Source organism: Aythya fuligula, chromosome 2, assembly GCF_009819795.1.
Source record: "Aythya fuligula isolate bAytFul2 chromosome 2, bAytFul2.pri, whole genome shotgun sequence".
NCBI lineage: Eukaryota > Metazoa > Chordata > Aves > Anseriformes > Anatidae > Aythya > Aythya fuligula.
Genome location: NC_045560.1, coordinates 86,123,859 through 86,146,384, shown reverse-complemented (window position 1 = coordinate 86,146,384; position 22,526 = coordinate 86,123,859). Strand labels below are relative to the sequence as shown.

Here is a 22,526-nt window from a genome sequence, read left to right as displayed (position 1 = left end):
ATTTATTGCTGACAGGGAGGGCACTAGAAGAATACCAGCTGCACTCTGCAAACAGATTTGCATAAAGATACAACTTCTGTACCTGGTGAAACAAATCAGAGAGCTTTCTGAGGGAGGGTATGTCATACCTCCACTGAAGTAAGAGGCAAGCAGGAAAGCAAGTCAATTTACGTTGCTTTTGTTCTAGCTAGCTTTAAAGCAGTACCAGTGAAGACACAGGGTTAATGATACAGTACGTACCCAGCTCACACGCCTTGTCTAGCTCTCAGAGAAATCCACGTCACTACAAAATACCACTGTGAGAAGAATTAGATAGCACGCTATGGTCTGCCTACTTTGCTGTCACCACACCTATTAATTGCACCAGAAATCAACTTCCTGGCATCAAACTTTCTGTATTCTCTATTTTTAAACTAAATCCTAATTTGTCACAAATATCTGAATATTTGGCGACATGAGCATATTGTACGCAACACTTCTTTTGAGTTTATAAGCCTGTAACACTAAATAAATGAAAATATATCCACGAGGCCTCAGCTTTTCCAGCTTCCTAACATTTGCCATAGCTGCAAGGCAACTAGCAAGTCAAAAATGCCAGCCAGACACACATAAACTATACTATAAGGCCACCTGTCACCCATTTCTCTTTTGAATAGCTGGCTATAAAGTACACGAAAGAACAAATAGCAGTGACCTGAGGTCAGGCCCAGGGAATTAAAGTCCACCCTCTGTACAGGGGCTCAAACATATTACATTTCTATCATTTCAGTCCTGTTTTTGACAGTGGGAGAGGGATTTAGACCACATACATTTCTTGGCCTGACTTTCCATGCAGAACCAGCAGCTGCACATAGAATCTAATTGTACATCTCCAGGCAATTTGCCAATGAAACCTGTTCCTGACCTTAATCTTGAGTTGTCCTGTGCCCAGTCTACCTTCTCCAGTTAAACACATCTCCCACAACCAAGCAGCAGATGGTGAAAATGTAGCCCTCCAGATAAGACTATAATTTGTGATAACAGAAGAATAAATGTTAAAGTAAGACTGACATAACATATAACATGCATGTCCGAAACAAGAGCATATCCTTCTATCAAATGGAAGATTTGATATCACTTTGTAGTGATTTAGTCTCTCTAAAATTCATCACTGAAAGATCATTCTAAACATGATACATTAGGCCATGCAGTTGTGATACTCTGATGAAATCCAGTTATTATTGTTTAAAAAAAAAAAAAAAGTCAAAGAAATGAGTGACATCATTCAATTCTTGGAACATTTACCTTGGCAATTTAGCAGGAATTCAGAAAGTTACTGCTATCATGTATTTGCAACATGCTTACAAGGTATGTAAAAAAAAATAAATAAATAATAATAATCTAAAGCAAATTCCTTACCTTCCAAGCTCCTATCCTGTGCCAATTCAGCAGTTAAATTCAGTGTGATTTTCACCACTTCATAGAAACTCTGGCCCAATGGCATCACATCTAAATCCTTCAGTGATGCTAAGGTACTGAAAATAAAACAAAAATCAAGCTCTCCATACACAGAGAACTGAAAGGGCTTGATGGAATAAGATAAAGCTCAAACAATTGAATATCAAAATACATAGTTACTGCTGAATAAACTGATCTTTTGTTATTTTTATTCACAAAAAAAAAAAAAAAAAAAAAAAAGAAAAAGCGAGATTTTACAATTACAGTTTTACTCAATATTCACTGAGGATATGAAATAATACACCAATGTTCTCAGGGAGAAGGGACAGTCAGGGTAGGAGATATGAGTTAAAATGAGATCGAAACGAGAGAACAAAAACAATACTACTATTCTCCTAGTCATCCCTGCAGCAAGACGACAGGATGAACAATAAAATAAATGTTGGCTTATTCCACTCAATCTGCAGAAGCAAAATACATTTAAAGCAACAGAAAACTTACTCTTGCAACAAATTAAACAAAACACATCATGTAACACTGATAAAAATATCTGTTGAATTACTTACAACTCCCAATTTTCACTTTACTAGGAAACAAACTACATTAACACAGCTATAATTTACTACTTAAAGCTTAAATCAAACTTATTAATTTCCCATAGCATATTCCTCTAGTAGTAAGCAAATAAAAATCCAGCTTCATTAGACAATTGGTCAACAGTTTCAGTGACATGTATGTCCAACAATATGAGAACAAAATGCAACATCACTTAAGTTACCTGAATAGGTGTGAAAAGTGTTGGACTAGGACATATTGTTCAACCAGGCAATCAATTATCCCTCAACTGTGAGACAAAAAACACGGGACATAAATACAGTTTTGTTGCTGTTGTTTTGTAAACCCTTGGCTTGGCTTTGCTTTTTGTAGTCTCTTTTTCTCATGGTGGGCTGGGTACCTCTGAGAGGACAGCAAAGATGGCACTGCTCAGGAATTGGGAGAAGTTGTAAATTTAGGATCCTTTCTGCTGGCTAAATGCTGCCTGAACTAGGGCCTCTACCTAGAAACATATGTTAGAAATCTGAGGACAGTCAAGGGGTGAGCATTGGTTTTCATGGTTTGCTTTCCAAATTGGTTTACGGAAAACTGAAGGGCCCTGAAGGACACCAGACTTTAAATAAATAAATAGATAAATAGCTTAGGGATATGGTTTAGTGGGGACTGTTAGTGTTAGGTCAGAGGTTGGACTCGATGATCTTGAGGTCTCTTCCAACCTAGAAATTCTGTGATTCTGTGAAATAGCCAAGTCTCTTCCCATCATTAATTACTTGTGGGTTGTCCCAGATGGCAGCCAACCACCCACACATTTGCTCACTCCCTTCTCCCATGGGACAGGGAAAATACAAAGAAGGCAAGAAGACTCAAGGACCAAAATAGAGACAGATTAACAGGCAAAGCAAAAGTAATATGCAAGCAAAGCAATACAAGGAAATAATTCCCTACTTCCCATCAGCAGGCAGATGTCCAGCCACTTCCTGGAAAGCAGGGCCTCAGCATGCATAACGGTTATTTGGGAAAACAAATGCCATAATCATAAAAATCCCCTGCTTCCTCCTTTCCCTCAGCCTTTACTGCGGAGCACAGCATTATATGGTATGGAATATATATCCCTTCGGGATCTTTACTCAGCTCTCCCAGCTGTGTGCCCTCTCAACTTGTTGCCTGCACCTAGCCTATCTACTGGAAGGCAGAGTGGGAAAAAAAGGAAAAAAGTCTTGAGGTTGTGCCAGCAGTGCTCAGCAATAGCCAAAACACTAGCACGCTATCAGCACTGCTCCAGTCACAAATGCAAACTACGGCACCATATGAGCCGCTACAAAAAAAACTAACTCCATCCCAGGTGGATGTATTTGTATTCTGTGCTTTTGATACTGTATATCTTCCTCCAAATCTAGCTGTCCTTCACCTAAGGCAGGAAACTTTCACATTCAGAATACATACCTATGTTGGTTTTTGTTGTTGTTGTTGTTTTGTTTTTTCTTATTGCTTCATCTCTTTCAAGAGAAGTAAGAGACAGAAACCAAATGGATTCATTTTCCTGATACTAAGTGCTACAAAGGTATTAAGCTAATTAGAATCTAAACTGTGATTTTCTTATATTAATATGTAAACAATCTTTTGAAAAATCCCAAAATACATGACAAAGTTTAAGGCCATTTCTACCATGAATCTCCTTCCCTGAGACTCCTAGGGAATCACTGCTGAGCTGGACAGAGAAGAAATACAGTTATGAAGGGCTCAGAATGGGTGAAATCTACCACATCTTTATAAAAGCAGTATCTAGTCAACAGAAAAAAATGCCACCTTCCTTGTCCTACAAGGATGCTGATATTAAATATCCTGTGAAAAGAATGAGAATTTCAGGTAAAATATTAAAGCAGAGCACTTTAAGCATTTAAGAGTACTTACTTTTTAATAACTTCTAGAAACTGTGCTATGGCAGCTAACCCATCCTCCGTATAAAAGTTGTTCAATTCAAGGTGAGGAAGCAAGTGCAGAAGGTTCCAGAAGGAAGGTTGTTTGTACAGGTTTTCTACTCTAGAAATCATTTCTTCAGCTTCATTCAAATCCATCTGTATGGGAGGAAAACACATTTACACATGACATTCCCATTAGCAGAAAAAACTAGCAAGTACCTGCTATTTCCTCAGCACTCTTTAATTTTAAACTATTTCAAACAATTTTTCAGGTTGGAAATGTACCCTCTAGCTCCATTAATTCATCACATTTTGGTCGTACTTTGAATTTACAGCAGTTTTGTTTCACAGATTTCTCTGCTCTCATGGAAAATCGAGCTAGAAGAGTTAAACATTCTTTCTGCTCAGAATTGTAAGGAGACATATTACACACTCCCAAAAAGCATGGTTACCTTTGAGACCTCTAACACAAAGAGCTCTTTAGTCTGGCAATTAATTTTGTAAGTCTAGGGAGTAAAGACCAGCATCCTGCCAGGGACTTGCCATTCTCGCCTCACATCTCCTCCAGGGAGAGCAGGGGGATAGATGTCAAGTATTATTTTTATGAAAATGGCTTTTGAAAGATGAACTGTTGGCTAAAATCAAATCTTTTACAGGACTAAGCTATCAGATGCGTATGTAAAACATAGGATTTGTCATAGTTGCTCATTATGCAGCCCTTATTTATCTAGGTTAATGTTTCATCAGGGCTCTTTTGGATAATACTAGCATGAGCATGCCTTCTACAAAAAGCTTGCATATACAGGCTGTTAATAATGATTGGCTACTCTCAATTAAATACACTCTTAATACTGAAAAAACTTTTTTTTCTGTTTTATATTCCAGAACAAATTAAATTTCAATCAAGAAGCTCATGAGAAATTGATAAATGTTACTGTGAAAATGCCATCTCATTTCAAGTTACATAAACTGGAAATACAGGTTTCATGCAGTTGCAAGTTGTAATCAATGAAGTATAGAGAAAAATATTTTTTCAATAATTTTAAAGCAAAACTATTGTTCTGTGAAAGGTACAAAACTGACAGCAGCGAAAATCCACTACCATGCCCATTCAGTCTCCCTCCTTCTGTTGAGATTGCAAGAGTGGAAGACTACACAGAGCCCAAACTCATGTCACACACTATGCCAAGTAAGTTCTGGAAGGAGTTATGCTACATCTTATAAACCTGCCTTCCTTCACTCCCAAGTGAAAGAGTCTGCTTGCCATATTCATATAATAAATCTAAATTCGAAGTAATGTCCAAGCAAGAGCCTCATCTTTCAAATCTCACTGTAATCCTTTTCTAAGGGGTTTGCTTGTTTTTCAATAATAAGAAAACATTAATATGAGAGTTCCTTCTAAATTTTTTTGTAATATGATTTTACAGAAATACTCAAGGTTTGGCAGATAGTGTTTTAAATTGGTCCTAATAAATAACTAGCCTTCAAGTACCTGTGGATTTTCACTACAAACAACCTAGACTTGCTTAAACTGGTAATCAATAAATCATTGAACTTTTATCAAGCATTCAAGACATTTTTTTTTCCTTTCAAAAGCATACCATTTTTTAAAAGGGTATTTTACTAAAACTTGACAGGATACAAAATTCTAACTATTACAATAAAGATGCTTCAAAATCAAGAACTGTAATTTACAAATAAAATGTAGAAATACTTACAGTAAGAAAAGTGGTGCTGTTATGGAGCCCTGTAAAAATCAGATATTTTTCCTTTACACAAAGGCATTATTAACTTCAGAAAAATTCCATATTATAAGAAATAGCAAGTAGTAAACAAAGTGCATTTCTACAGGAGAAAACAGGTGTGGAAGAAGTAATACACTAGAAAGACAGTGATCCACCACATTTCTCCGCTTTCTGGTATTTTTACAATTACCACAGAAACAAAATAAATTGCTTACCATTCAATTTTCAGTAAGGCAAAATCATCACAATACCTTCCAGAAGAACATATTAGCCCCCAGATCACCAGGCATGAAAACAACTGCTTTACTTCTACCTTTCTGCCCAAAAACTGAGCCAGAAAGTGTAGGCATAGGTCTGCTACAGCAAGAATGTGCAGGATGGATGGGAACAGAAAGGAGAAATCAGAACATGGTGTTTCCTGTCTCACTCTTTTAGTACAAGAGTACATTTGTACATTAGTACATTTGTTCACCTGAAGGTCACCACATTTGAGCTGGTGATATTTTCTATCCCTATACTTTGTAGTACAACAGAAATACCTGGAAAGAAAGACTAGGTTATTTCCCAGATCAACAGATCCCTCTCGGTAAAGTCTAGCATATATTCAAAAGTAACTGTCAGTGTAAGTAACCATATATTCAAATTATTAATCCTTATCTTTAAACTTTTCCCAATGCACTACTTTGTTAACTGTCAAGTTGTAAAACAAAAGTGCAGTTTTAGAAAACTGAGAATTATGACAGCCATGGTAATAGTAATCATAAAAGTGATATTTATTTTTTTCAGATCACCTAAAATTTGAGTTTGCTCATTTTATTTTTTAAGATAGAAATGTTCCTTTATTGGATGGTTATCATTACCTGATATATAAAGCAATTCATTATTTTAAAGATCACAACATACCTGAGAACTTTGAGTTTTCTTCCCATAGCTTTTCTAAAGCCACAGCTTTCTCTGTGGTCTCAGCAAATCCCTTTGCAAGTTCCTGTATCTCTTTCAAGAAGGCTAGATCTGGTCCTGCAAAGCTCTCTGGACCATCTTGGACACCTGAAGTGCTTATCCATGGAAAAAGAAGGGGACAGATGACATCATTACAATCTGGAAGCAAGTAGCTGACAAATGTGTATTTGTTGTTGTTTTTAAAACTATTATACATTTAACCACTTTTATTTTGTTTAGCTCATTAGCATGCAAGTTGCACTACTGAGCCAAAACCACATGAAAGGGGGCACTGAAAAATCCCTGAGCTGGAGCAGCTCACCTACAGAAGGAACCCAATTCTGGCAGCAAACAGAAACATCAAAAGAAGTCTTTAACATTTCTGAATGCACTCAAGTTTTCTTCCCTGGTGTATCATGAGTCCAGGTCATGCTTTATGTATACTGTACCTTGAAGTTTGGGTTGTCCTATTGGATCTAAGGCAATACATTGCAATTGTTATCCAGAAACAGGGAAGTCAAAGTTACCAGATGGAATGTGGATAAACCCTCTCTCTGGGCTCTGACCAAGGCTGGCACCTTCCCCTTTTAGTTAGTTTATTTGATAACAGTTCTGCCACCTTAACAACAACAAAAAAAAAGCAGCAATGCTAACAGCTGTACGTCAATTCTAGGTGATGTGCTCTTCAAGGTACCATTCTTCTTGAAAATCTATGCAGTTTGTACTTGGAATATTATGGTTTGTTGTTTGTTTGTTTGTTTTTGTTTTCAAATGCATGCAACAATTTATAAAGATGTTGTTGTGTTATCACTACTGGCTTTTCACTCATTCTAACTTGGAGCTAAACCCATTGTACATATTTGTCTCTCTCTCCAATACTACCATCTTGTGGCTACTCAGTAACATAACAGTTTTCTAACAATACTAATTTTAAGGTGAAATGAGAAGTCAAGAAATATTTTCTATTTCAATTTACAAGTTAAAATTACTTAGACTATCCCAAGGCACCATAAAAAAATGGAAAAATCATCTTTAATATGTTACCAGGCAGTTGAATTCTGTTTTATCTTAAATTATATTATATTTTAATACAATATAATTCAAATATATAATATAGTTCAAATTATATTAGGTTGAAGTCATGTAGCAAAAATATCACTGTTTTTCATTAGAAGCACAATTAACTGTTGCATAAGCACCACTTAAAAAGCACAGTAAAGACTTATATTCCTTTCTTGTCAGACTTGTATGTGAATGATAGTTTTCAGCACAATTCTTACCTATTGATAAAGAAGTATCTAATGAGATAGAAATTCACAAACTACAAACTGGCACTGCTCTCCCATTCCACTCCCTAATTATGCTGAGTCAGTTTATCCTGTCTCATTGATTCCAGCTGATTCCTACAATGCCATGATATCCCATAAATCCCATCTCAACACCAGGGGAGCTGTGGCCCAGGGCCAGCCTCCCCCTGGTTGTGTAGCTGATTTGGTTTTAAGTTTTGTTTTGTTTTAGTTCTTGGGAGCTCTTTTTTTTTTTTTTTTTTTTTTTTTAAAAAAAGAAAAAAAAAGAAAACTTTTTTTTTTTGAAGTCCTGAGCAGGACTTCAACATAGAAAGTCCCGTGAACAAGCACCTCAAAAGGAAAATATTTAGGTTAGAAAAAATTTTTCTTCCAATTATTATCAATTTTCTAGGTGCATTTTTTTCCAGTGACAAGTTCTTTGACACATTATACAAACTTTCAGTAGCAGTGGTATCTCAACTCATATAAGGCTACACAAACCCTAAGCACACTTCAGTTAACAGTGAAAGGAAAACACATGCAGAAAGAGGTCATGCCAGAGTCCTAAGCTTGACTTAGATTGCATACAAGAGCATAGAAACTAAAAGAATTCAGCATTGTGACTCAAGGGACAACAGATGGACCCAAATACAAAAAGCTTTTTAAAACTCTGAATTACTTTGAAAAGACTGTACATAACCTACTGCCAGAGCATTAGGCTCTTGATTCTGTTAGAAGCAGGAAATTATTAAAGCATTATTGGACTAAAGCATTATTGGACTGAGACAGATGATTTGAGACCATCCACCAACACATGACTTTCGTGTCCCTTAAGCTGAAAATAATTTGATTCTCTAACTGGTTACAGTTAAGAATTAATATTAAACACTGTAAGAAAACTATTTAACATTAGTAATAGTTATCTGCTATCTTTGTTGAGTCTATATTACCAAAATGTTTTCATCCTTATTAGTTAAGTTAGATATTAAGTCACTAAACCAAAACCGTACATAATTGCATCAGATAGGTCTAAAAGTTCTGTTAAAACGGACACAAGATTATGGGCAGATGAAGCAGCACATTTCTCTTACACTCCCTCCCTGATCCTCATTTTTTTCTGACATCTACAGAGTTGTCTGCAACTTTAGGCTAACGGACAAGGAGAAAAAAATAATCTTAGAACTTCCAGTAAGTTCTTTATTGTTTCAGATAAGCTTATTTTGATACCAGCTTGGCTGACTGCCAGGTAGATTTTAGAGAAATCTTTCACCAACTTCAAACTTCCATGGATTAAAGACAGAACAATTTCTCGCCACATTTTTTTCCATCTTTCCAGAAGAGATTTAAACATCAGGTTTCTGTTGTTCACAGGGTGGCTTTCAGAGTGATTAATAGCTGCACTTTAGCTATTGCTTTTGAAAACTACCACATATTTTGAAAACTACCACATTACCAATACACCTACTGCCTGAAATTTCTGAGAGCTAGAAACACTGATGTTTGGAAAAGAAAAAGAACAGCAACACCAGATACACTGAAAATGTGTGCCTTTTGAGCGTGAACAAGGGTCTAATGCTTGACCAGAGTAACAACATCGGTTAAAACAAATCCAGTCAGAACTTAAAAAAAAAAAAAAAATATAAATAAATAAATAATAAAAAAAATAAAAAAAATAAAAAAAAATAAAAACATAATACTCTAGATTAGTTTCCACAGGATTTTCTACATACATTTTATTTTCCAGATGTTCACTGAACTTCAAATTAGCACCTAAATTCATGAAACAAGGCAAATTAAAATAATCATGAGTGATCAGAGAAGCAGAACATAAAGACAGTATCACAAATAACCTGTGGTTCTTGATGCAGCCTTGCTACCTATATACAAACCTTCCTATTTCAGAGGCACTGCATATAACAATGTTCCCAGGGAAAAGGTCACCTTTACTCACACGGGAGCACACAGCTAGGCTTATGGTGCTGATGACCTCTTGCCAACACCAGGCTGGACTGATGATGGTGATGCGGGAATTAATAGTACCCTCTCCTCCAAACCCATTGCTATGTTGCACCTCAGATCCACAAATCTTGGGTTGATAAAGAGCAGGGGAACAACCAAAAAGCAACCTTGGCTTCTTATTTTTTATGCTACAGATACCTTTTAATACATAGCAGAAGCACATCTAATAGAACAGGCTGACCTGAGTGAACATTAATCATTTCTGTTATTGAAATCTCTCAAAAGTAATCCCATCACAGAAACCATCTGGCCTCAAACCGCATGAGCAGAGCAGCAAGCAGTTCTCAGAGCAGGTAGGTAGCAAATGTAGTAGATAAGCAGAGTCTGTTTAGCAACCACTTCTCAATCAGAGCAAGGAAAAATATTGTCTGGTCTTCATCTCAGAGCTTCAAAACTTGTTTACTTGGTAGGGCAGCAAGTTCAGTGGGGGTGGCCAGCTATGACAGAAGAGAAGGCAGCAAGTGCAACCAGAAATACTCACAAACACCCCTCTCCCAAACACAAGCCTCTCAGCAGCACAAGAGCAGCAGTTCAGGCAAACTGTTTCTGAGCTATTAGCTTTACAGGCATTCCCAGAGGAATTATGTCAGCCAGCTGCCACTTGTGCCCCTCTTGTCCTCGTTGCCACAGCCATTTCTTGGCCACTCTTGGAGTTGAGCTCAACCTCCTTGGGAAGTAGAAATGGCAACAGGAATGATCTTAGTTTTCAGGTTCAATTTTATGAAACATGTCACAGAGGTTCTATATATTAAATATCTGTGCTAAGTTTTAAATTATTTTTAATATGGTATTAGAGGGATCACATTTATTTCCTAATAGCAATGCTATGAGACACTCCTAGTTTCTTAATTCAGCACAAGTTAGACAAAGTTGCAGAAAGATGTCACCATCTTGCCAAAAAAAATATGAAAATAGAGTCCTCAATCAGCTGCAGGAACAGTCAAGACAAGCAATTTTCAGTTTGCCAATCAGAATACTTGACTGTTGTACTGCTACTTTCCCAAAGAAACTTGTGCTTTCTGGGGCAGAAGACAGATATTGACTACCTTTACACACACAGGAGTAAGCTAACAGCAGCAGCTGCAAGGAACAATAAAGAGAAAAGGCAAGGGACAGCAAAAAGGAGGAAACCAGCAATTTGTAGGAGAAGACATGAATAATTAGAACCAGGGTACTAGGAGAAGGTACCTATATCATTTCATTATCATCCATAGCAACTCTTTCCCTTGTGACTTTCCAGGAATGTTTGTATGAGGACAAAAAATCAGACTGAAGACATACATTTATATTAGTTCAGCCCATGACAAAATATTGCAAAAGAGTCAAAAGCCTCTGCATCTCTTTGACCGTGTAAAAGCAAGTGGCATTCCCTAAAGCCATGAAAAAGAAACACCACTTCAGTCCAAATTACCCAGTTACTTAGAATAACAGTAAGAATGCTCATAACAGCAATTCTTCATTTATCTGAGATCTGAGCTGTAATGTGCAATACCATTTAGACCTGTGATTTTCAGAAGCCTCCTCAGCAAACTCTTCTCAACCTGGCCCCTGTCACCATGTTAAAAATCTCCCTAAAACAGCAAAGCCCAAGTTGTGTTGGTTCCCATTCTGCATGATCTCAGGATGGCCTGGAGGCAAGACATAATCATCAACATCAGTACACATGCTGGACAACAGCTTACTGCATCTGCCATGGAAAGATAGGATCTTTACCCTCCACTTTGCACACTATTATAGCCCCTCCAAAATGCAATAAAATTTTATATGTATATAAAGAAACAAAAAAGTGTTGTTCTTAACTGGTTATAGAATGGATAGAAACTCCAGGCATGAAATCCAGCTGCTGCCTGTGGGAAGCCCATGCTGGATCAGTTCGGGAAGGACTTCATCCTGTGGGAGGAACCCCATGGCACAGGGGACAAGAGTAACTGAGAAGGAGCAGTGGAGTTGAAGCGCTATAGACTGACCACAGCCCCCATTCCCCCGTTCCCCTGTGCTGCTTGGGGGGAGGAGGTAGAAAAGGGTGGATGGGAGGAAAAGGCGTTTTTGGTTTCTTTCCTTTGTTTCTCACTTTTCTAGCTTGTTAGTAATATGCAATAAATCTACTACCTCTCTACTCTGAGTCTGTTTTACCCGTCACAATAATTGTTGAGCGATCTCCCCAACCTTATCTCACCCCCTGAGCCCTTTGTGTCATATTTTCTCCCCCTTTCCCTTTGAGGAGGGGGAGTGGGAGAGTGGCCGTGGTGTAACTCAGCTGCCCACCAGAGTAAAACCACCACACCCATGCAATCTTCCTGGTTTTCTCTTGTGTGTTTTCCAGAGAAAGTCTGTAACACAGCACAAGCAAAATGTGGTCTCAGCACATGATGCTGCATGATGATGGAACATTTTTCACAGCGATATCAGGACTAAGGCTACCTCTGGGCCTTAGTAGATTTAGTTTCTAATTTGTGAAAGTTTAGCAAACACCTGTTTTGAAGGTAAACAGGTCTTAATATCGATACTGTTAACTACAGCTATTTAAACATCACATGAAGTTAAGTAAAGAAAAATAAAACAATGTGCTTAGAAATAAGTTTTTTGCATCTTTTGAAACATTCTGGAAAGAGACGAGACAGATGCCCTTTGCTATCAGAGCTCCTGTACATACTCGGCAATGAAGAGGTCTGAGATACTGCTACATATGGATGAGGTCATTGAGTGCACCCTCAGGAAGTTCGCAGATGACACCAAGTTAGGTGTGTGTGTCTATCTGCTCGAGGGTAGGAAGGCTCTGCAGGAGGATCTGGATAGGCTGCACCGATGGGCTCAGGTCAACTGCATGAAGTTCAACAAGGCCAAGTGCCGGGTCCTGCACCTAGGGCGCAACAACCCCAAGCAGAGCTACAGGCTGGGAGATGAGTGGTTGGAAAGCTGCCTGGCAGAGAAGGACCTGGGAGTGATGGTGGATAGTCGGCTGAATATGAGCCAGCAGTGTGCTCAGGTGGCCTAGAAGGCCAACAGCATCTGGGCTTGTATAAGAAGCAGTATGGCCAGCAAGCCTACGGAAGTGATCGTCCCCCTGTACTCAGCTCTGGTGAGGCCACACCTCAAGTAGCATGTTCAGTTTTGGGCCCCTCGCTACGAGAAGAACATGGAGGTGCTCGAGTGAGAAAAGAGAAGGGCGACCAAGCTGGTGAGGGATCTGGAGAACAAGTCTTATGTGGAGCGGCTGAGAGAGCTGGGTTTGTTCAGCCTGGAGAAAAGGAGGCTCAGGGGCGACCTTATTGCACTCTACAGGTACCTTAAAGGAGGCTGTAGCGAGGTGGGGGTTGGTCTGTTCTCTCATGTGCCTAGTGACAGGACAAGGGGGAAAGTTGTGCCAGGGGAGTTTTAGATTGGACGTTAGGAAGAACTTCTTTACCAAAAGGGGTGTTAGGCATTGGAACGGGCTGCCCAGGGAAGAGGTTGAGTCACCATCATCACCATCCCTGGAGGTCTTTAAAAGACGTTTAGATGTTGAGCTTAGTAATATGGTTTAGTGGAGGACTTGTTGGTGTTAGGTCAGAGGTTGGACTCGATGATCTTGAGGTCTCTTCCAACCTAGAAATTCTGTGATTCTGTGATATAACAGGCTGGAGAATTGCATCAAATTGCTGCAAGCCAGCAGCTTTTGCAGTAGCTGAAGACAGCAGCTTTTGAAAAATGCCTTTCCCAGGCATCAGAGAAGGGGTCTTGTGGTTTAACCTGGCAGGCAGCTCAGCACCACCCAGCCATACACTCACTCTCCCCAGGTGGAATGGGGGAGAGAACTGGAAAGGTAAAAGTGCGAGATACGGGTTGAGATAAGGACAGTTCACTGGGTAAAGCAAAAACCACATGCACAGACAAAGCAAATCAAGGAATTTTTTCTCTGCTTCCCATCTGCAGGCAGGTGCTCAGGACAGCAGGGTTCATAGCATGTAATGGTTCCTTGGGAAGACAAAAACTATCACTCTGAATGTCCCCCTCTTCCTCCTCCTTTCCCCCATCTGTTATTGCTGAGCATGACCCTACACTATGTGGGACATCCCTTGGGCCAGCTGTCCTGGCTGTGTCCCCTCCCAGCTCCTGGGGCACCCCCAGCCTCCTCACTGGCAGGGCAGCACCAGGAGCTGGAAAAGCCTTGGCTCTGTGTGAGCTCTGCTCTGTAACAACTAAACCATCAGCATGTTACCACCCCTACTGTCATCAAGAATCCAAAGCATAGTATCATGTGAGCTTCTTTACAAAGAAAATTAGCCAATCCCAGCCAAAACCATGTCAAGGGGGTAGATTTTGCAGCAAATCAAAGTTACAGAGTTGATCATAGCCTTCACCTGGCTCATCTCACCAACAGCCTGTTGATGGAGCCTCTTGGCCTGAACAGCTATTTGGGTGGTTTATGATTTTCATAGTGGAGGTTACAGCAGAAGTAAGAGGATTAGTTTGTCTGTTTTGTTGTTGTTGTTGTTTTGTTTTTTAATTATTAGTTTATTTTTAATTATTTAATTTAAAAAGAAAAAAGTAACTATATTTCAAAATGTGAACAACAATGTGGTATACACTGTGAAAATAAATGGGTCAAGTGTCCGTGCAAGTTATATATGGTCTTTGATTTACCCTTAATAAGCACAACATTGTTGATGCAAACTGTCCCTGAAAATGTCTGTAAAGAACCTGCCATGGTTTGACATAAATCCTCGAAGGGAAGATATTTGATACTGCTGTTCCTATAGCACCCCTTCTGTCCATTCAACACAGGGACAGCGTAGGATTCAGTTATGTTTGGCTGATCAAGCTGACAATCTGCATTCCTAAGGCTGTTGGCAGCCAGCATAAGCCAGAGCAGCCCCTAGCTTGATTTAATTTATGCTGATGGACCTGCTGGAATAGACTGACCTCAGGATGAACTCCATGTTACCTTTTTACCCTTTTCCTGACCTAGGCTACATGCTACTTCACGTAGCCTACTGAGTGTATAAATATACATACATGGATGCATTTTGTTTTTCACTTGAAAAAAATGAAAGCAGATAATTTTCCTCATCCCTAAGTAGGTCTAAGACTGCCTCAAGGAAATTTCATCCTGTTTTTCTTTTGAAATGGAATATAATTTGGGCAGTTCAGTCAAAGCAGCGTAAGTAATCATGCAAAGCAGTAAATAAAATTCATAGCTTCTAGAGGTTTAACACACTTAAACAGCAACTGGGGTGGTGATGTAAATAAAAAATATCCTTTTAGGAAATATTTAAATATTTTTTAAAAAGGTCAGGAGCTATTTGTAACCCTATAACCCAGTATGATGATACTGCCTCTGCAGGTAACAGGCAACACACTTTGTACTGAGCTTGCAAGGCCACAGCACAGAGGCTTGTCACTTTTATTTTGTCTGAACCTGAAGTGTGCCTGTGGCTTTGTTTTTTCTGGCCAAGTGGCTACAGCTATTTATTTTACTTTCACTTGTTAATGTATAATGGCACGACAGTTTTAAACACAAAGGAGTAACATGTGACTATTTAATACATAAGATAATTATGACAAATATAGGGAAGCATCACAGAGGAACACGGACCCTCTATGATAGTAGAGGCCTTAAGAAGTGTAGACTCAGGATGCACTGTACTGGAGTAAGGTATGGCTTGATAAGAGATTGGGCACAAACTAGCCCTGGCGAGTCCACGACTATACAGAATTTACTATTGCTCAGTTAAAAATGTAGAACCATAGCTGTACAAAGCCAATTTCATGAATAATGAGAAAAAAGAATGAGTATCTAACATGTAAGAGATAATGTATATATTTGGATGGACCATATAAATTCAGAAGTAACATGGGTCTGCAAAACAGTGATGAATGAACAAGGTACAAAAGCATGTGACTTCAAGTGCACTCTGGCATATAAAAGAAGCCATCAACTACACATTTCTCCAGAAAATATGCTCCAAACCATGACCTGCAATAACTACGCCTCTGCCACCAGATTGAAGCCATTGACTTTATGAGCCAGAGCAGCAGTGGAAGGGCAAGCACAACCCCCAAGGAAGGGGGTAGAAATGAAGTGGTTATGTAACAATCTTAACTACACAATTATCATTAGAATTTATTATTATTTTTTAAGAGATATTGCTACAATAACAAGTATTATCACATAGAAATATTTTGTGTGATAATAGATCTGTTCTAATAATGATTCCAGCTTAAATTGTTATGACTTCAATTCTACTAATGAATTACTGTTTTACAGAGACAGTGTTTGTGCATAAACAAGATTTATTTTGCATGGTCTAATGCTCAATCAATACCACTCTACATATAAAAAATAACTAGAACAGGCTAATCAAAGCAAGCATTATGGCCAATTATTGTGATACTGAAGTGTTCTAACTTGCTGCAAGCTGAATTTATTGCTGTCTATAAAACTAATGTTATCTATAAGCTTCTACAATAATAAACCATAAAAACCATGATGCACATAGTCCCTTAGTTGACTCAAACCTGTAAAAATCTTTTTGGTAGATATTCTCAGTTTTTCTGAGAATGAAGAATACATATATACACAAATATTCTGTTTATCTTACTTTAATTTGACTTTATTATTATATATTTTGAAAGGTTGCTTATGACTACATTGTTCAGTCACATGTGGTGTCAGTTTGTATAAAAGTCTTTGCATCTCAGTTTTTTCAACACTTTGTAGTAGATGGATGCACTACATTTCTTAAAGAAAGCTCAAAGTCGCATTAACTTTTTTCTCTTTCTGCATTCTGGGATCCCATGATAAGGCTCTCTTACAGTCTTCTTTTTCACATTCTTTTAATTAAAAGAGCTTCTGCTATTCCTTTTGGCTCTTTTTGTGTCTTACTTGAGAGCTGTCCTTGTTTTGCTTTTCTATGTTTACACCTCCCATCATGTTTGCTCCTAAAGTATAAATCCACATGATATACTTTCTGTTGGTCAATCTCACCTTTGTATAACAATAGCCTTTCCAATGAAGGATAAAAGTATGGTCTTGGGTGGCAGCACTGAAGAGCAAGAATATCACAAGGTTTCCCCCAGCTTTCTCCAAAATAGCTTTTAGTGTCTGATAACAGCAAGAAATTCCCATGAAAAGCAAAGAAAATTAGAAATAGGCATGACTAAAGCCCCATGTCTTTTCCATTCATAACAAGACTAAAGGAAACTTTTAGCATGTGGTAACAAAACTCTTATTCTTCCTCTCTACCAAAAAATAAATACATAAATACAAACATTTGCTGTAGAGAAAGATGCACTGTGACACTTAAAGCACTGTATAAATTAGTACATCTTACCGTAAGTGGTTGTTTTTCTGTGTTGCGTAACTGGTATTCCTACATCTGGAGCCAACATTACAGAAAAGAGTTCTCATGAAAGGATAAAGGCCCCGACTTGGCAAATCTCGAGCTTCTAAGTAACCTAAAATCAAGCAGTGGCAGAATTAAAACCCAGGATACTGCAGTTACAAAGCCTGTACCATAACATTGTGCTCTCTTCTTCTAGGAAGTTGCTTTGTCACCTGTGAACAATAAAGTTGTACCAGTGGCAGGTGTTCCGTTAAGCACAACTAATTCACCACAGAAAACTGATAACTCCCATGCCAGACTATGACAACCAGACATTAGGGAGCAGTTTCTGGAAAGTTTGTTTTCATTGAATTAATACCATTGCAACATATGCTTGCTAGACTGTCAGCCCAATATGGAGGATGTACTCTACGAGTACCCCAATGCACTCAGGCCCCTAGCATGCATTGCATACTTGGATCCAGACCAGTGCTACTCTAAAGTAAACATATATAGCACACACTAGATTCTCTCCAGACGTTTCACTCTACATATCTACAATTGTTTTACCAGACTGATTACTAAGGAAGTTAAAGACTGACATTTGCAAACCTTGTAATATCTTACATGGTTAACACTTATCTCTTAAAGTACATTATCAAGTAACCAACTAAATACACATCCTGTTTGGCCCTATGAGAATGATGCATTACTGTATGCCCCTTACAAAAATTACGACAACAAAGTACACATTAGAAGCCACTATTGCAATTCACATAAGTTATTTCATGTAGCAGAATGATGAATTAAACAGAATGAATAAACATTATACTGAAACAGAACATGTACTATTTCTGTAGTGGGTTTACGTGGCAAGGTTTTGGTAGCAGCAGGCCATAGGGGTAGTTTCTGTGAGAAGGATCTAGAGGCTGCCCCATGTTTGGTAAGGGCCCCACTTGGCTTACTTGCCAAGCTTTCTTCAAAGTACTAATTCTAAAGTCTCCTGTGTAGAATGTACAACTAATTCACTTGTTAAATGAGAGGTCCAAGACTTACACACTTGCTTTAAATACAGACTATCTTAAGTTCTTGAAGCTCTTGTGCAGTGAGTAATATAGCCAATCATCTTTTGTTGTCTCTTCACTTACTGGTTTAACTGCTACTTCACTTCTTTGTTATTCTGGGAAGTTGCCCTATTTGGGAACCCAGCCTGCCATTCCCTGTAAAACTACTAATTAGAAGTACTGACATCTGTGAATAATAGAATAATAAACTGAATAAAATACAATACCCTAAGTTACTATTTTCTGAATGAAGTTAACACTTGACAAGATAAAAGCAAAAAAAGAACTTGGAAGAATTTAAAAGTGTTCATTCTAATTCCCAGGAAATGGGTAGGGTTAAGATTAATCTTGCCTAACTGTTGACATCTACTGCATAATTATCTCTCTTTGGGACAGTCGTCTAAACTGAACTTCTTGTCAATAGAAAAAAAAAAAAAAAAAAAAAAAAAAAAAAGTAAGTACAACTAAAACCAAAGAAATTCAACTTATTCCAAAGGTTTATGTCTAAACCTGTTCTGAAAATTCATACCTTAAACTCTATATTTTTTTCAGCCATCTGAATATGGTTTGCTGAGGAGCTACAGCTGAACAAAACTTAAACACATTCTAAGGTTCTTTCTACTGACTTCACTACAATTAAGTCAACACCACTCCAGCACACCCCATTACAGTTTATCTTTAATAATTCCTAAGTACTTCTTCAAGCAGAGGCCAGCAAAAGAGAGTGTAAGTGAAACAAAACATACAGCTTTCCTTGTATTTTGGGGGTTCCTGAAAGCGGATTGCAGCCAGTACCAAGAAGAGCGCACAAGGCCAGAGTATTTCAGCAAGAGACAGGACCTGAAAAGGGAAATGAAAACATCATTAGTGCTACAAAGAAAAACAAAACTAGAGAACAAATCAGTTAAATTTGTATCTTTTAATCAAATAAATAAATAAATAAATATTTCCTCTACAACTACTTATGGCAAAATAAAATTGTTAAAAACAAATTAGCAGTTAAGACTTTTTTAAAGTACTTATAACTTTGCCAAATATGCTGCTTTCAGAGTACAAAAGCAGTTTTCACTTCTTCTGTTGATAATGTTTGTACACATTTCCTTCTAATCAATACAAATAAGCCTGGGACAACGTGATTACAGCTTTCCTCCAGCTGATCCTCTTGAGAACTCAGCATTGTGCTGGACCTTGCTGCAGTTCCTCACTCTTCCCTGGTGCCTGCTGTCCTGAACTGTGACCAGTGCATCTTCTCATCCTCCCCTGGGCTCCCTGACTGATGCCATTGCATCCTTTCTTTCACCTGTAGTCATCCTTCTCGAAAAGCTGCCTTCATCATCCCCAGCAGCAAAGCACTCCAGGCCCAGCTAACAGGCCTGAGGCTGCCCACAGCCATATCTCACATTACCCCATCTTTTCATTTCCAGGGCCACAAGAACCTTCAGGAGCCATATTTCACCCTTAAGCTAGCTACAATACAATCTCAGCTGCAAACTTAGATGGCAATTAATTCTACACAAAGAATAATTAGGGAACAGTGATAGAAAAATTCAGTACCACAGTTGCCTGGTAGCATGCATCTCCTGAGCTTCCAAAATACAGAGCTCAGAAGCAACAGTGTCTAAAACCTAAGAAATGGAAGGTATGTTTTACACCACAGCAACTTCAAACTCTGAGTGAAGTCCAAATATAGCTATTACCTACACTGCCTTTGAACCATGTTAGTAAAAGGTGCAGATGCTCGCCTGCATTTTAGTTAAAACACCTGCTCTTTAGAGAACACTAGCATTTCTTTACAGCCCTGTCACCCTTCATGCTGTGATATCATCTAATGCCACCTGCCGCTCGTGACACATGTTTCTTCAACAGACCACACCTGTCTTCTAGCTGTAGCTACCAACAGATAGCCATGAGAAGACACTCACCTTCTGCAGATACACCTACACAATAATACAGAACTGAAGCAGGTTCATTCATTATAACTCCTGGTTTGGGCAATTTTGCATCTCACTGTTCAGGAAAGGTTTGCCAGTAGTGCAAACTTAAAGTTTACATGAATTAAGATTTTTTCCTTCAAAAATACCTGAGGAAAAACTAGACAGAGAGCAAGAAGAGAAGTAGATCACTGTGGAGGAGAACAGGAGATACTGAGAAGCCACGTAAGGCACACAGGTTAAAGTATGAGGAACTATTCATACTTTATTTAATTCAGAATTGTTTGGGAATGGTGAAAAATATAATCAACAGTATTACTTCCAAAACCAGTGTCTTTCATATTAAGAAAGCATTGTTTGAAAATGAAGTAATCTCTTTAAATCACAACTTAAAGTGAAATATTTCTGAAATGAAAAGCTGTATGTTTATTTAATTGAATTAATCCTGTCTGAAGCAGCCAACATGCCTCATTGCAAATATCTGGATCACCACGGACAAGGGAAATCAATGAGAAAATATTAATTGCAGTGACATCTCTTTCTCACAAAAATATTAATTTAACAGAATGAACAAATCTCATTTGACAGTTTTCTTCTTTCTATCTCAAAAAAAAAAAAAAAAGGCAAACAGAAAAAGCAAACAATGGCATCTCATATTATTTTAATTTTTACTGCTGTTAAAGTAGCTGCCATATTCCTCTGCATATTGCAAATTGAATAAATTAAGCTTTATAGAGTGGACAATAAAAGAAATTTAGAAGAATATGTAATTTTAATATACACTGCCTGCATTCCCCAAAACTAGACTTGACCCCAATTATGCAAGCTTTCTTATATCACCATTGATTACCTGTAATGTGAAAGAAATTGATTTTCATCCTCATCACTGCTACAAGCACTGGTAGTTATCTAATGATAATTGAAATATAAGTTGTGGCTCTTCAAAAACTTTTATGAGATTATGTATATCAATTTAAAATTGCAAAGCATTGCTGTATTCAGCTATTTTAGAGTTAAACCACACTGTTGTTCTATACTTGTGTTTTCCACAACAAGGAGACTGACGGCAAAACAAAAATCACTAGCAGCCAGCCAACCTTTTAACAGTCTGCAGTGAGAAAGGAAAACCAAGATAGATAGATAGATACACTCTTTCCAACAGAAAAATTAGGATACACTCTTTCTATCAAAAGATTTACAATATTCTTTTTTTATCATTTCCAAAAACTCACCGGTTGCCTTACACGGCAGAGCCAATTCTTCCAAAAGATAGCCTTGAACTGGTGTACTGCATGCCCCATTTTCCTTTTTTCTTTCCTTCATCTACTTGAAGAGTGGCTTCTTATGGACTTTCTAGCTCAGAGTCATCTCACCAAGCACTCTGAACAAATTCCTTGGTAACTGAGTAATTCCAGCGCTGGGGGAAGTTGCAAGCGATTTGCCTGCTTGTTGAGAAAAGATGAGATTATATTTCTGCCTCTTGTTTTGCATTTGTTGAGGAATCTCATCTTTCCTCTTGCTTCTCAGTGCAATGAACAGTGAGGGGATGGGTTTATATCTATGCCTTCAGGCTGCTTAACTCCACAGCATACATTCTGCACTTGTTTCTATTTTTCTGGAATAAAAAATGAATGCAAATGGGGGAGGGGGGGAGAAGGGGAGAGGGGGAGGGAGGGGGAGGGGGTTGTGGGGGATATTTTTTACACCACCTTTGTCTTTTTCCAGAGTTGAATGACTTTCTGTCACTGTAGCATTAATGTCATTTCATATGCATATTCTAAAAAGAAAAGTGGGAAAATAAGTGCACTGCCTAACCACATAGCCCTAAAAAATGTCTGTCTAATTCTAGAATATCCTTGTAAGGACACATCTAGCATTGTGATGGTCCTGTCACATCATCATATGACTATATTTAATTTTATCCTATGGTGAGTGTTTGTTTGCCTTTACTTTTTTTCCTTTCTGAGTACACATAACTTACTTAAAACGGAATATTCTGAAGAGTCTGAAAACTGTGTTCATTAATTAGCATGGGGTGAGGATGACTGTCCTACTGATTGGGGATATCACGTTGAGCAGAAGAGTAAACCTTCTGTGCATTTTGCTCTGCCCAAACAAACTGCCTGAGATAGAATCTGATCCCCAAAAGCTCTCTCTAGAGTCAGTGGAGAGACATAGCACAGGTCCTATATTAGGTGATTCAAGTAACCCAAAATCTGAACCAGGAATTGCACATGCATGCTGATTAGGACAGTGCTGTGTCTGAACAAGTTTTATGTATTTTCTCTTACTGCTGAGCAAATTGCTTCATTACACTTTCTGCAAAT

The 22,526-nt window shown here is 38.2% G+C and overlaps 1 protein-coding gene across 1 annotated transcript in view; it reads right to left on the bottom strand.

The window, feature by feature from the left end:
• Positions 1-21,500, bottom strand: part of ABCA13 (ATP binding cassette subfamily A member 13) — a 196,835-nt gene extending 175,335 nt beyond the window's left edge. The window contains 7 exon segments of the mRNA XM_032181104.1: positions 1,399-1,514; positions 3,904-4,067; positions 5,908-5,984; positions 6,560-6,711; positions 17,214-17,337; positions 19,015-19,108; positions 21,432-21,500. Coding sequence (XP_032036995.1) covers positions 1,399-1,514; positions 3,904-4,067; positions 5,908-5,984; positions 6,560-6,711; positions 17,214-17,337; positions 19,015-19,108; positions 21,432-21,500 — 796 coding nt within the window.
• Positions 21,501-22,526: the final 1,026 nt, after the last annotated feature.